We start from the raw sequence: 13,805 nt of genomic DNA, 5'->3' as shown, positions 1-13,805 counted from the left end.
AGCCTCCCTTGGTTATTTGAATCGTCAGCCTGAGAACTGTCAGGCTAGTTTTGGATGTGCACGCAATAATCATCATCACGCTCATAGTAATATGCACCTAACAAAAACAATCTGATATCAAACACAACAATCACAATGAAGGGAAAGAGGCAGATGCCAGATTATCACACAGTGAGTGGGGGTGTTTTGCATAGGTTCACTTCTAGAATGTTCACCATGACCCTATGGATTAAGTATTTCTGCATTTCAGAGAGAACAAAGCTGAGGGATAGAGATAAAGTGACTTATCCAAGGTCCTGCTAGGAATAAAATTAAGACCTTGCCAAAGTCCATGACTTTTACCACTACAAACATTGCCTTTAGTAGCTGAAACACAGACACAAAGACACAGACACAGACACACACAGACACACACACACACACACACACACAAAACAAGGGCACTTGCCTCACTTACACTAACCCCAGTTAAATACCCAGCACCATATATGATTCTCTAAGTACTGACAGGATTGACCCCTAAGCACCGAACCAGGAGTAATCCCTGAGCATTACAGGTGTGACAAGACATGAGAAAGGGAGACAGAGAGAGAGAAAAGAGAAGTAGAAGAGAGATAGAAGAGGAGAGAAAAGAAGTAGAAAGAGGAAAGAGAGGAGGTAGAAAGAGGAGAGAGAAGAAAGGAGAAAAGAGAGAAAGGAAAGGGCTTGACTTTGCTCAAGGTCATACAGGCTGTAAGTTGCAAGGTCACAAAGAACCCAGGTGTCTTAAGATCTGGCCCAGAACATCTTCCATCTCAGAACCTATCCCAGAGGGTGGCTGAGGAGAGATGACCCCTCCTGCCCCTCATGTGCCCTGGTCTTCTCTTCCAGGTGGTATCAGCCTGACCTCGAAGGACCCTCGATGGGTGGGTGCCTGGTGGCTGGGCTTCCTCATCGCTGCCAGTGCGGTGGCCCTGGCTGCCATCCCCTACTTCTTCTTCCCCAGGGAGATGCCCAAGGAGAAGCATGAGCTCCGCTTCCGGAGACGGGTCTTGGCAACAGCTTCCTCATCTATCAACAATGTAAGTTCCCTGGGCCCTGTCCTGTTCCAGGCTCCAGGCCCCCATACAGCCACGACAGTGCAGAGATGGAGACCCAAGTCTATTGAAGCCCATGGCCCTAGTAGTTGTGTAGCAAGGCTTCCAGGAAAAAGGCTTCACTGGAGGCTGTGTCTGTAGCCACAGGTGCACTAGGGGAATGGGTGGGAGGGGCTGATGGCTTTGATACGAGCTGAACTTTAACGTGTGTGAAAGCATGCACAGGAGGGAGAGGAACATTTCAAGTATGGAACAGCCTAGGCAAAGCAATAAGCTATAGAAATGAATGTGGCCTGGGGGTGGAGCTATAGTACAGCTGGTAGGGTGCTTGCCTTGTATGTGTTGACCAGGGTTCAATGCCTAGCATCTTATGTGGTCCTCTGATCCCTACTAGGAGTGTTCTATGAGTTTGTAACGATAAATAGGATCTTAGAACCACGGGCCAAAACAAAAAACAAAAAAATGAACATGACTTTCTCAGAGACCATAAGGGGACAAATGATATGAGTATAGAGTGTCCTGTGTGGCAGACAACACACCAGGAACTGATGCTTTGAGCTTACAACAGACATAGGTAGGCATAAAGACTGACTGGTAATTGACAGTGGTCCAGGTGCTTGGAGATTTCTTTTCTTAGATTTGTAGTGCTGGTTGGGACCATACCTGGCTGTGCCTAAGAATTATTCCAGTGGTACTCAGGGGACAATATAGTGTGAGGGATCAAACCCAAACCTCCCATATGTACAACATGTGCTCTGCCCATTGAGCTACCACTTACACACACACACACACACACACACACTCGTGGGGCAACAGGTCTCCTCAAGAAAGAATTGAAGCCTGTCCATGTTAGGCTATTATTTGGTGTAAGATCACAGCTGCTAAGACAGGCCAGGATCACTGGGCAGGAGAGATTGTTCTAGGCAGGGCTCTCCAAGTTTCTCAGGAAGCCACAAACTCAGGACCTGAGAAGCATACAAGTATTTGCTCCCAAATATGAAGAAAAATGATAAAGTATAAATGTTCTATAAAAGCTCAATATTTTGTACTGAATGTCAATTTCATTAGTTGTCCTTTACAGCTCATATACATCCATCACAGTCTGCAAGTGTGTGCTTTGGGCTTCCTTTTTCCTAGGTGTAAGATTGGAAAGTTCCCTTTTCTTTACCTTGTTTCTTCTGTGAGTAAGCAGATGTGTGTGTGGGATGAACCCCATACCAAACTGGTCTTGTAGGATTCAGCTCAACTCAGGTAAAAAAAAAAAAAAAAACCTAGACACAGTATCAGACCCCAGAAGCCTCAGTCCTATAAAACAACCCTATCCCCCAACTTGAGACACCAATCCTGAAGTTACCCACATTTTTGTTTGTTTTTGGACCATACCCAACTGTACTTAGGATTTACTCTTGGATCTATGCTCAGGAATCACTTCTAGGGGGATTGAGGGGCCGATGGAGTGCCAGAAATAGAACTTGACTGCATGCAAGGCAAGTGCCCTAAACACTATACTACCATTCCAGCCACTACCCACAATTTCTAAATGGAACACAGATCAGAAGTGACCATGTATGATTGATTCTTCCTTACATTTGGTCACCTGTGAGAACAGCTCACAGATGCTGGGGGCATACTCACACTGATTCATCCATTCACACACACAGACTAACATATGGATACATACACACAGAGTCCCATGTATTTCCAAACACAGAAACATCTGACCCAGGAAACAGGTCTCTCCCATCTCTACCCCTTATAAATGAAGCATTTAATAACTTGGAACCTTCTAAAACTGTGGACTGTGGGGCTGGGTCCTCACATAAAACTTTTCAATCACTGATTACTATCTCCACTCCTAGACTTCCCTCTTCCCTCTCTGGAGAATAGGAGTGGGGTGAAAGTGACAGCTTCTTATAGTGATAAATCTTTCTGGTGACCCTCCTAGCCAGATGCTCAAGCCACTTCATTCAATGAAAGATATTCCTCTACATATTGGAGATATTACAGGAGTTAGGGCATATGTATATTCTTGACCCAGGTTTAATACACCCAATACCACATAGTCTCCAAAGCCCTATCAGGGTAAACTGGGGACCCCCAGCACTACAGACTCTGAGCAGCATCATATCCTCAGGACTAAGCACTAAGCCATCTGGCCTGGCCAGACAAGACTCAATTGAGGTGGCCCCTAGGCACCCCTCCAGTACCATTAACAGAAAGACTAGCAAGCTGTTATCTCCAATCACCCAGGAAATACCAGGGATTTAGATCTAGGAGCTTAGTGTCAGATGTTGGGAGTTTACGAAATTGCAAAGGGCTAAAGTGCTTTCTGCTAGGATCTGGGGTCAAAGACTAAATATTAGAATGAAAGTCCTCACAGCACTTCTAATTATACGATTTTTGGGGAGGATATTTTTTTAGAGAATTGTGGCAGAAATTGGTATACATCTCAGTATAATACATATATTTATATATTTATAATATATAATTTTATAATTCAGTATAAAAACGTATATATTTCTTTTTTTTTTTTTTTTTTTTTTGGTTTTTGGGCCACACCCTGTGACGCTCAGGGGTTACTCCTGGCTATGCGCTCAGAAGTTGCTCCTGGCTTCTTGGGGGACCATATGGGACGCCGGGGGATCGAACTGAGGTCCGTCCTAGGCTAGCACAGGCAAGGCAGGCACCTTACCTCCAGCGCCACCGCCCGGCCCCATTAAATTGTATTCTGGCTATAATTAGTTTATCTTTCTTTTTTGGTTTTTGGGTCACACCCGGCAGCACTCAGGGGTTCCTCCTGGCTCTACACTCAGATATTGCCCCTGGCAGGCTCAGGGGACCATATGAGATGCCGGGATTCGAACCACTGACTCTCTGCATGAAAGGCAAATGCCTTACCTCCCTGCTATCTCTCCGGCCCCGTATATATTTCTTATTATTTCTTAAGGAATTGATTGGTGAAAAATCTCCATCACCTCTTAATGCTAAGTAATTCTAATTTTCTTGTCTTTTTTTCAGTAATTATAATTTTAAAAGTGCAGTTTATAAAAATTCTTGTCCAATATTTTGTGGCAAAAATTAACTCTATTTATGGTGGCAGGCTAGTCCATTTAAGTAGTTTTGCTGGAATGTGAACTTAAGAATTTGGGGCCTCAGAGAAAGGGCTGAAAATAGCTCTGCCTAGAAAAGCTGGCATTTGGGGCCCACCTCTCCTGACTCTAGACAAGGCTGCCCTATAAATCTCTCCTTGCAGAAGCAGAGGACCCATAGCTGGGAGGATCAAAAAACAGAGAACAAAACAAAAAAAGAAGATGTTCAAGCTGTCAGTAAGAATTAGGACTTGCAAGGTCTGACAGTCACTTAGCAGCCAGGAGGAGAGATGAACAAGAAGTTCAGGGCTGTCGTTCTGGTACAGGAAGAGAAAAGCTAGCCAGGGATAAGGAGGTATAGGAGGAGAGCTTCAGTGGGTGACAAGGGGGATGAATGAATCCATCAGGAGAGAGACTGTTGGAATATAAAGTCCCTTCTATGGAACTTCCCAGAGATGATGAAGGGCCAGTACGAGATAGGCCTGGAGAGGAACAAATTTGAGGAAAGAAGACAGCTGAGAAGCACAGATGGCCTTTCCTGGCTTTTCCTAGTTCAGGCCAGCATCTAAAGGAGAGAGAACTTCAGAAATTGAGGAAGAGCTCACTAAATGGGAATGGTCACATAGGAAGAAGAGAGTCTGGATCAGATGGTCATGGATCGTCTCCAAAACTTGAATATTCAGTCCAAAATTTGAACAACACAGTGCCAGAGAGATCATACAGCAGGTAGGGCACTTGCCTTGCACAAAGCCAAACTGGATTCAACCCAGCATTCCTTTGAGCACCATCAGGAGTAATTCCTGAATTCAAAGTTAGGAGTAACCTGAGTACCCCCGAATGCAGCCCCAAAACAACAACAACAAAAACCAAAGTCTGAATGAAGAAAGGGCAGCCCTTAGGCCCTGGATTAAATTGGTGGAGCCAGACATTATTTGTCTCTGCATGGCTTGGTCACAGGTTAGTTTAGTGAGCCTGAACAAATCATTTACTCCTTCTGTCTGACCTGGGAAGCATGAAGCTTGGATTCCTGGGGATGCATCTGTGCCTGTGGACTCTGAGAATGCATCATCCCTGAGCCACCCTGGCAGAGATTTCCATGCCGTGATGGCTTGGTACCCTGGCTCCTGACTGTGAACCTGTCTGGCTGTCTGGATTCATCGTGTTAGTACACTGGAGATGGGAGTGTGGAGGGAAGGGCTGAGAGGTGCTTAAAAAGGAACCAAGGACTGAGAACACAATGCTCTGCTTGCAGCAGCTTTGAGGCAGTAAATATTGATGTGGGGGAGGCATTGTTCCACCCAAGGCTGTTGAGGTCGTTGGCTTGCCTTGCCTACCCAGACCACTGATAAGAGGGTGTGAGCACCTAGAAGAAAGGCCCAGGGAGGTAGAATCAGATTCCCCCAGGTGCTGGGGTCTTTGGGGCCCCAGACAAGAGTGATGTTTCTATCTTCTGCATATAGACAGAAAAGGTAAAAGACAAAGTTATAAGGAAATTTCTTTAGGCAGCGGGGTTTTCCAAAAGGACCTGCTAAAAGTAAATGCAGTTTTGGAAGCAGGGATTCTAGTTCAGTGGGAGAGCATATACTTCACCTTTATGAGGCCCTAGTTTTCACTTGTAGTAGCCACAGGCAAAGTAGAAGCCATTTTTTATAGTAGCCAGAAGACATTGGGATGTTTTGATTGGTTTGTTTTGTTTTGGGTCAGCTGTATTCAAGGTAAGCACCTTACACACTACTATCTTTCTGACTCTTGTAATGTTGGCATGTTAAAACAGGATGTATGACTCAGCAGTCTCTAGCCTCAAATCTCCCTGTCTGTAGAATGGGTAGAAAATGGTCCATCGCCTGATAGCTTTACCTACTCTACCCTACTTCAGCATATTTCACTAAAGACTTATTTCTAGAAGCAAGAGCAGCAAAGGAAGCTCCATTTATTTTTTTTTTATTCTTTTTTTTTTAATTTTTTTTTTTTAGCATCAGAGGCTACTCTAAATCTTTTGTATGCACAATCTCATTTAATCCTCATAAATCCCTGGGAATTAGGGGTTCACAGTTGGTTGTAGTCTGGAGATCAAATACCCTGATTTTGTGACAGAACTGATACCTTACTCAGTAAGAGCCACTGTAGGACAGTGCTGTGTCAGTCAATGTACAAGGCCATCCCAAGTACACTATAGGGTCCCCTGAACCTTATCTGAGGACAGAGCTAGAAGTCAGCCCTGAGCACTGGCAAGAATAGCCCAAAAACAAACAAACAAACAAACAAACAAACAAAAATAGGGTAGAATCTAATATAATTGGAGTAGAGAAAGGAAAGCAAATGCTGTCAGGAAGAGAGCACAGTGCAGGGGTCTCAAACTCAATTTACCTGGGGGCCGCAGGAGGCAAAGTCGGGGTTATCCTTGAGTGCAAAGTCAGTAGTAAGCCTTGAACATTGGGGGGTGTGACCCAAACAACTAAAACAAAACAAACAAAAAAACATTTCTCTAGGGCAGAGCCACAAAATGTTGTACAGAGGGCCGCAAACGGCCCGTGGGCCGCGAGTTTGATACCCCTGGTATAGGGTTCTGTATAGATAACTGAACAGCTGGTGTTTCTGAACTCTCTGGAAGCCCAAGAGAACCAAGGTGGGGCCTGTAGTCCTCTGTAAACAGGAGCTTATATAAGGAAGTGGGTCCCTTTTCTCACAGATGCTCAGCACTCTTGGTTATTTGCACTTGATTAGAAAACAGCTTCACACCCTTGGCTACTTCCCTTGTTCTGAGTCTGAGTGACAAGAACTGATGGTTGAAGAGGACCCACAATTGTAGGTCTAGGGCAGTGGTCGGCAACCTTTTTTTTCCAACTAAGCCAAATCTCACCAAAACCACGATTGAAATTTATTTTGAGAGCCACACAGGGCACGCACTGACAAAGGCTAGGAGCAGAGTCCTGACTCCTGGAGCAGCTGCCCGGCACACAGAAGAGCCAAATTAAAAGTGTAAAGAGCCACATGTGGCTCGCGAGCCACAGGTTGCTGACCACTGGTAGGGACATAGCTCCAGGACAGAGCCTTGATGGACAACTGCTCCTGGGTGCTGCTGCCCAGGACAGTGGGGCATCATGCCCATGCCCAGGTCCAGAGCCCCAAGCCTACAATGCTTGTGGGCTTGCTCAGTCAGCATCATGCAGGAGGGGAAGTTGTCCCTGTTTTCTGGCTGGGCTGCTGATTCAGCCAGATGGGTCACCACAGAGACCTCAGATCCCAGGCCACCGCTTCCTCTTCCTAAGCCCATTCTTAGTCAGAACATCACCACAGATCAGGGCAGCAGACAGAAACCTGCTAACAGTGCGGAGAACAGAGCATGGTTGAAATTCTAAGTCCACAAGACAGAGCCAGGCCCCCATAGCCTGGCCCTCAAATACCAAGCCCCAGGCTTTGCTCCAGCCCTGCTGGAGCTCTCTCCCAGTCACAGTAAGCAGCCCCCAATACCCCTAGTTCACTCTTCTATGTTTCTGTTCCAGAGAACCTCTCTCTGGGAATAGGGAAACAGTGCAAAGGGGTGAGCAAATGCTTTGCATGAAGGCTTGATCCCTGAATTTGCTTCAGAGCAAGCTCAAGCACTGAAGCAGGAATATCATCTCCCTAGCACCAATGGATAACACACTGCTAAAAATTACCTCCTCCTTTTCTGCCTATTCTAATCCCAACTTCAACTCCCTGAAGTCTTCCCTGAACCTCTGGTTTCTGAAAGTCTGTTTCTGCTACCTTCTACACACCCTATCCTGTGTTTTAGGGCATGCAATAGGCCTGCTAGAGGACATGAGTTCCTGGGCCTGCTCTACTAATGTCTTCACAGGTGACTTTTTCCCTCTTAGGGCCCCAGTTTCCCCTTAGGTTTAAAAGATGCAAGATGGCAGCTAACCCCCAATATAGAAATTGACAGCAACTATTTGGTGTGGTTGGGAGGTTATGGGGGAGAGTCTGAGAATGCTCAAAAGTTTTGCAATATAAATAGTAATAGGGTTTTTAGTCATGACATCCTCCTCAAAAAAAAGAAAAGAAAAGAAAAAAAAAATATATATATATACTTACCAAACCTTAGAAAATCAAGCAATCTATTTTCAAATAGATTCAAATATTGGGGATACCCTTGTTCTCTATGCTTCTATCTGAGTGGTATGGGCAAGTAGTAGGAACACAGGGCATGGGCGTGAAAAGTGCCTCATGACTGACCAGGCTGGTAAAGATGGAAACAGATGACCATGCTTATTTTCCTGTTTACATGAGCTGAAGGAACTTTGGGCAGATGCAGAACTCATGAAATAAAAAGCTCTGTCTCTGTCTATCTTACAGAGACTTAGAATTGAATCAAACCCTGTTTAGTATCTCTACTTCTCCAAGAACTGGGATCTCTATTACTTGCTCTCTGTCGAAACCCACATATATGTCTTGTGGGAGAGCTTGACTCTCCCTGAGATAAATACTGGAGTTAGCCATGGGATAGAGGGGGTATTACTACTCTCTGAGGTGGGCAGCCCCATTGCAGATGGCCCATGCCTTGAGCATCTGGGGTCTTCCTGCCACCCACATGCTCTGTGAAAGGAGCAACAAGAGGCTCTGATTCTCTTTAAGGCAGTACATGCCAAAGAAGCACAAGGGCCATGCCAAAGAATCACAGGGGCCATGTGTAAATTAATTCTATTTACTTTGAACATGGTTCCTAGAACATTTAGAATAATATACATGGTAATTATATTTACTTAATATATACTGTTTTCCGGCGTATAAGACGACCCCCTAATTTTGCAGTTAAAACATAGGTTTAGGCCTATATTCACTGTATCAGACAGAACGTTCCTGTGCTGCATGTGCTGCATGTGTTCCTGTGCTCATGTACCACAGTGAGCCGATCACAACAAGAAAAGGTTCAAAGGTTATACTGTCATAGACTTCCTCTCTGACTCTGGCCAATCTGAGCAGGCTTTCTACAGTGTAGATTCGGGTCCAGAACATTGTCTAATTTGCATGCATAAAAAGCTTGCTTGGATTGGCTGAGTTAGAGAGGCATCCGAGCAGCCTTACAGTGATTGGTGCAGGATCCAGTTGGAAAATTCGTTTTGTGGCAATATTCAGACAATTTTCACTTAGCGGCGTATTGAAACATTTTTTGGGATATACTCGGCGTATAAGACGACCCCCGATTTTCGGTTGACTTTTTTTTGTTTCAAAAGTCTTATATGCCGGAAAATATGGTATATATATATATTATATATAGTATATATATAAATATATATGCTATATTATATATATGCTATATTTATATATAATAATAGGTAATATATTTACTTAAGCTACCTGATCAAAGATATTCTCATTTTAACATATCACAATATAAATAATGAGATGTTTTCCAATTCATTTTGTTAACTCTTGGAAATGCCATATGTGTTCCCGTGCTCCATGTCCACGCGGGGCCAGTGGCTTCTGTCCTAGCTAGTGCAAATCACAGGCATGAATGCACAGTAGATCCCCTGCCTCTCACAAACAACTGAAATTTCCAGAGCAGATGGAAGACACTTTCATGCTGTACTCTTCTGCCTCGTTCTGCCAACCCTTTAACTTGCAGGGTTTAGTGGTAAAAACAAGAGTTTCCTCCTCATCAGAGTTTAAGATCCTATCTGAGTTCTGATTAGCCAGATACCAACTTCTGACCTTTCTGACTCCCATATAAGGGTCAGCAAGGATGAGGAGGTTCCTACAGACAGATTCAAAAGGCTGGGCATGCTCAGACTCTGCTCCCTGCCCATTCATCCAGGGAATCCATGCAAATCCCAGCCTGCTCTGGGCCAGCAGCAATCTAAGAGCACGTCTGCCACACAATAGCTTCTCCTCGTGATGTCCTCACTTTTCTCCCAAGAGTCTGCCCTGGATGCAGTCAGTCATTGGGAACCATCTCTTCTGCATTTTCTTTTCTTTGATGTTTATTGAGATTTATCAGACAGCAACTGTATCACTGCAGGGCCTGTGCTAGGTACTAGAGTTTCGACAGAGAATATAATTATCTGCTCTTGCAGAGCCAAGACTAATCTGGGAGAGCACAGAAAAGCTTGTTGTGTAAGATCAGGAGAGTTTACTCTCTCAAGAAATCAAGGTAATATCTACTGGCACATCCATTCTGAGCCTAATGTTCATCCTGGCAATGGTAGCTAAGCAATGACTTCACTGCAGTGACCACCTTGGACTGAGATTGTAATGCAGATGATGGTGAAGACGTGGGAGGGAGAGTGATCAAGTTAAGGGGCCGTGATGATGGCCATTGTGACTCTGAGCATCATGAGGGGCTGGTGATTGGAAGGTGGGATGACAGGATTGCATTGGTAATGGAAACATGACAAACTATGTTAATAAGAAGGACAATATCAGAATTAAAGAGACAGTGCAGTGGGTAAGGTATGCCTTGCATACAGTCAACCAAGATTCAACCTCCAGCACCCAATATTCAATCCCCAGCACCCAATCCTGTTAGGAGTCAGTCCAGAGCACGACGTACTGTATCTTCAAAACATAAAGCAAAAATAAAACATAACAAAAAAAGGAAGGACAATATCAGCTGTTTATTCATAACTACATTAAGGTGAAGGATTGTGATCTCAAGAGAAATAATGATGATGGTGATTATAGGGTTCATTTTCAAGATACTGGGGTGATTATTAGAATGTCAATGATGGTGATGACTAAAGTTGAACCACAGAAATTTTATCCACTCTTTTAAAATCACTGGCTACATATCAGAACAAACAGAACACCAAGGAAATGGCAGAAAGTATGCAGCAGGGGCACATGGCTTCTCTCTCACCTGCACTTTTGGCCCCAGCCCACAATCAACTCCACAATGTGCCTGGAATCCAGCTGATTGTGTGTTGTGTGGTTGTGGTTGTGTGTTTCCCAGGATGAGAAATGCGTCCATGAAAACACCTCTGGAGAGACCCCAGAGAAGCAAGAGGGCTTAGCCCAGATGGCACCAGACCTGACCGTGATCCAGTTCATCAAAGGTCAGTGAGCGCAGTAGGCTATGAAGAGAGGCAGACTAGAAGGATACATGAAGCCAAGCCAGCCCCAGGCCTTCTTGCCTTCCCCATTCATCTTCCACACTGACAGACCTCTTCATACATGCCCCAGCAATCTTTGCTCCCGCGATGCCCTATGTCTGGCACATCATTTTTTATTGCGATTGATCAAAATCTTCCTCAGCTTTGTAGGCCAAGCCTAGGGCCTCTTCTCTCCTTCCTCCTGCAGGCCTGGCTCTGCTGCACCTCCTCTCCTCTCCTCTGCTTCTCCCCTACCCCAACACTTAGATTGCCAAGCATTTGTCCAGCCCTTCCCGTGCAGTGGATTCTTAAAGGTCAGGGCCTATGCTGTCTCTTCTAAGCCCTTTTTTGTTTTTTCCCCAGCCCCCACTGAGCCCTCAAACCAGAGACTTGGAGTAAATATTTACTCCATTCTCAGGCTGTGTCCTAGGCAAAAGTATCTTTGAACCCAAACCCAATGTCCTCTGTTTAGCTCCTCTCTGGGCCTCCATTTTCCCTTTGTACAGTGAGGGCTGGGTTCAAGGGTCTAAGATCCATATTTCTTTCATCCTAAGACTTGTTAACTCTGTCTGCAAACCCTGTCATGACCACATGTTCTTTGCAAAGATTCTGTTAGTGAAAGGGAGTCCAACCTCAGTGCTGTCCTAGTAGAAACTGGAACAGAGCTCCCTGTTTTCCCAGGTCACTCAACCACAGTCAGTAGAAGTCACTGTCCTTCCCCAGCCCACATCAGGTTAGGGACAGGGCCAATAATTAATCCTGGCCTTGCCTCTCTCCAGGTCAGTTCAGGGAATCCAAGCAGATAATGACGAAAAGCCCTTTGCAGACTATAAAATATATATACTTCTATAAAGTCCAATTATTATGTCAATGGTCACCTCTGCACCACTGTTATTCTGGAGGCCCAATGAATTGAAAGAGTTGCTTGACTCCCCCCACTCCTACCTCCTTCCTCACAACTTCTGAGGACTCCAGCGTGGGAGTTCACTGGGGGAAAGATGATGTTGAGAGGCCAGTAATTTCATTCCCCTGTTCTCCAGGATCCTCAGGGACGTGGGGGGGGGGGGCAGTGTGGATGGATGCCATGACATACATTCTGGACTTCAGGGCCCTAGGTTAGAGGCAGGACTTTGGGCTCTCTAACCTCAGGTCACCCCAGTTTCTAGAACCCCCCTGCATGCTGCTCCAGGGAAGAGTTTATTAATCACTGTTTGGGCTCCTGCCCAGAGGAAACCTAGGGTGAACTGCAGAAATTGGATCCTGGGCCAGATTGTCTCCATGATTTCAGCTTCTACCTGAGTCTAGAGTAGACAGAGGCAAGGCTGGATACAGACCCTCTGAGCTGCCTATACAGTTCTAGAGGGGCCAACTGACCTTGATCTTCCTGGTATTGTGGGGAGAAGGCAGAGGGAGGAGAAGCTATGGTTATAGATAAGGAGTCCTGCTATCATGGGAGAAGCCAGTTTGATGGGGAAGACACAGACAGCCCTTGAGCTGGGGAAGGTTCCAGTCTGATGATGGAGACTTCACCTCTGAACTGGAGAAACTCCTATCTGATGAGAGAGGCACAATTACCTGAACTGAGGAATAAGATCCCTATCTGATGGGGGAAATACAGTCTCTGAGTTGAAGAAAGTCTCTGGCTGATGGTGGAGACACAGCTCTAGAACTGAAGAAGGCCTGATGGGGAAGACAGCCCCTGAATAGAGTAATCTTACCTATATTCTGTAGGGTCTTCTTCAGAGGAGAGAGACAGCTTGAGTGGGGATTGAGAGGAGATTGTGTTCAGCTAAGGGCAGGCTTGCCTCCCTCTGGATATACCCCTGACCTCCATTCAGGGACCCTGGCATGACCTGGCTATGGGAATTCTGCATTTGGTCCAGAGAAAAATTACCCTGATGAAGACAGGGCACTGCAGAGATGAGCACAAAAGAGAGGATGGAAGGCAAAATGAAGAGACCTTTCTGGAGTTGGGTTCAGGAATGTGGGAGAGGAAAGTAAGGGAGACATCCTGATCAGGGGAGTCAGGAAATTCCAGCAATTCTCAGCACTACCCTATCCACATGAACTTGGGTGCATCCTGTCTCTGCCTGGGACTCTGGTAGGTAGTGAGGCAACTGTGCAGCCCCGCAGAGTTCAGGCCCTTTCTGACCAGGGTCCTAAGAGCAGGAGGGAGACTGGTGCAGCTCCCTGGGGTTCACAGAACTCAGGAACATGTGTCCCTACTCAACACTGACTGAAGCCTCCACTTTGGACAAATCAGGGCTAGAAGGTCCACCTGGACTCACAGGAGGGAATTCCACAGGGGGCTGGCCTGCAATGTTTCTTTCTATCTTCTGGCTCCCACGGAAATAACTCCATGGTAGGAAGTCCTTTTGCTTTAGGAAAACTCTTAGAACAGCTAGAATCTCCCTCCTGGCAGCAATTGAACCCACTGCATCGGTAACACAGAAATCTCCACTGGGCCCAGAGGATGCCTTTAACTAGTCCACACACACCCCACCACATCTCAAACTTCAGTGTCTCTGCTTCAGAATGTCTTGAGCCTTGCCTGGGTGTAGTAACTTCAG

The 13,805-nt window shown here is 45.6% G+C and overlaps 1 protein-coding gene and 1 long non-coding RNA gene across 2 annotated transcripts in view; one reads left to right on the top strand and one right to left on the bottom strand.

Annotated features, from left to right (window-relative positions):
* Positions 1-13,805, bottom strand: part of LOC126018357 (uncharacterized) — a 112,250-nt gene that overhangs the window by 53,204 nt on the left and 45,241 nt on the right. The window lies entirely within an intron of this gene.
* Positions 1-13,805, top strand: part of SLCO2B1 (solute carrier organic anion transporter family member 2B1) — a 47,001-nt gene that overhangs the window by 23,016 nt on the left and 10,180 nt on the right. The window contains exons 7-8 of the mRNA XM_049780275.1: positions 871-1,061; positions 11,097-11,199. Of these exons, the coding sequence (XP_049636232.1) occupies positions 871-1,061; positions 11,097-11,199 (294 nt within the window). The remainder of the gene's footprint in view (positions 1-870; positions 1,062-11,096; positions 11,200-13,805) is intronic.

Source organism: Suncus etruscus, chromosome 9, assembly GCF_024139225.1.
Source record: "Suncus etruscus isolate mSunEtr1 chromosome 9, mSunEtr1.pri.cur, whole genome shotgun sequence".
Lineage (NCBI taxonomy): Eukaryota > Metazoa > Chordata > Mammalia > Eulipotyphla > Soricidae > Suncus > Suncus etruscus.
Note: the sequence above shows the minus strand (reverse complement) of the source record. Positions and strands in the feature narration are given on the sequence as shown.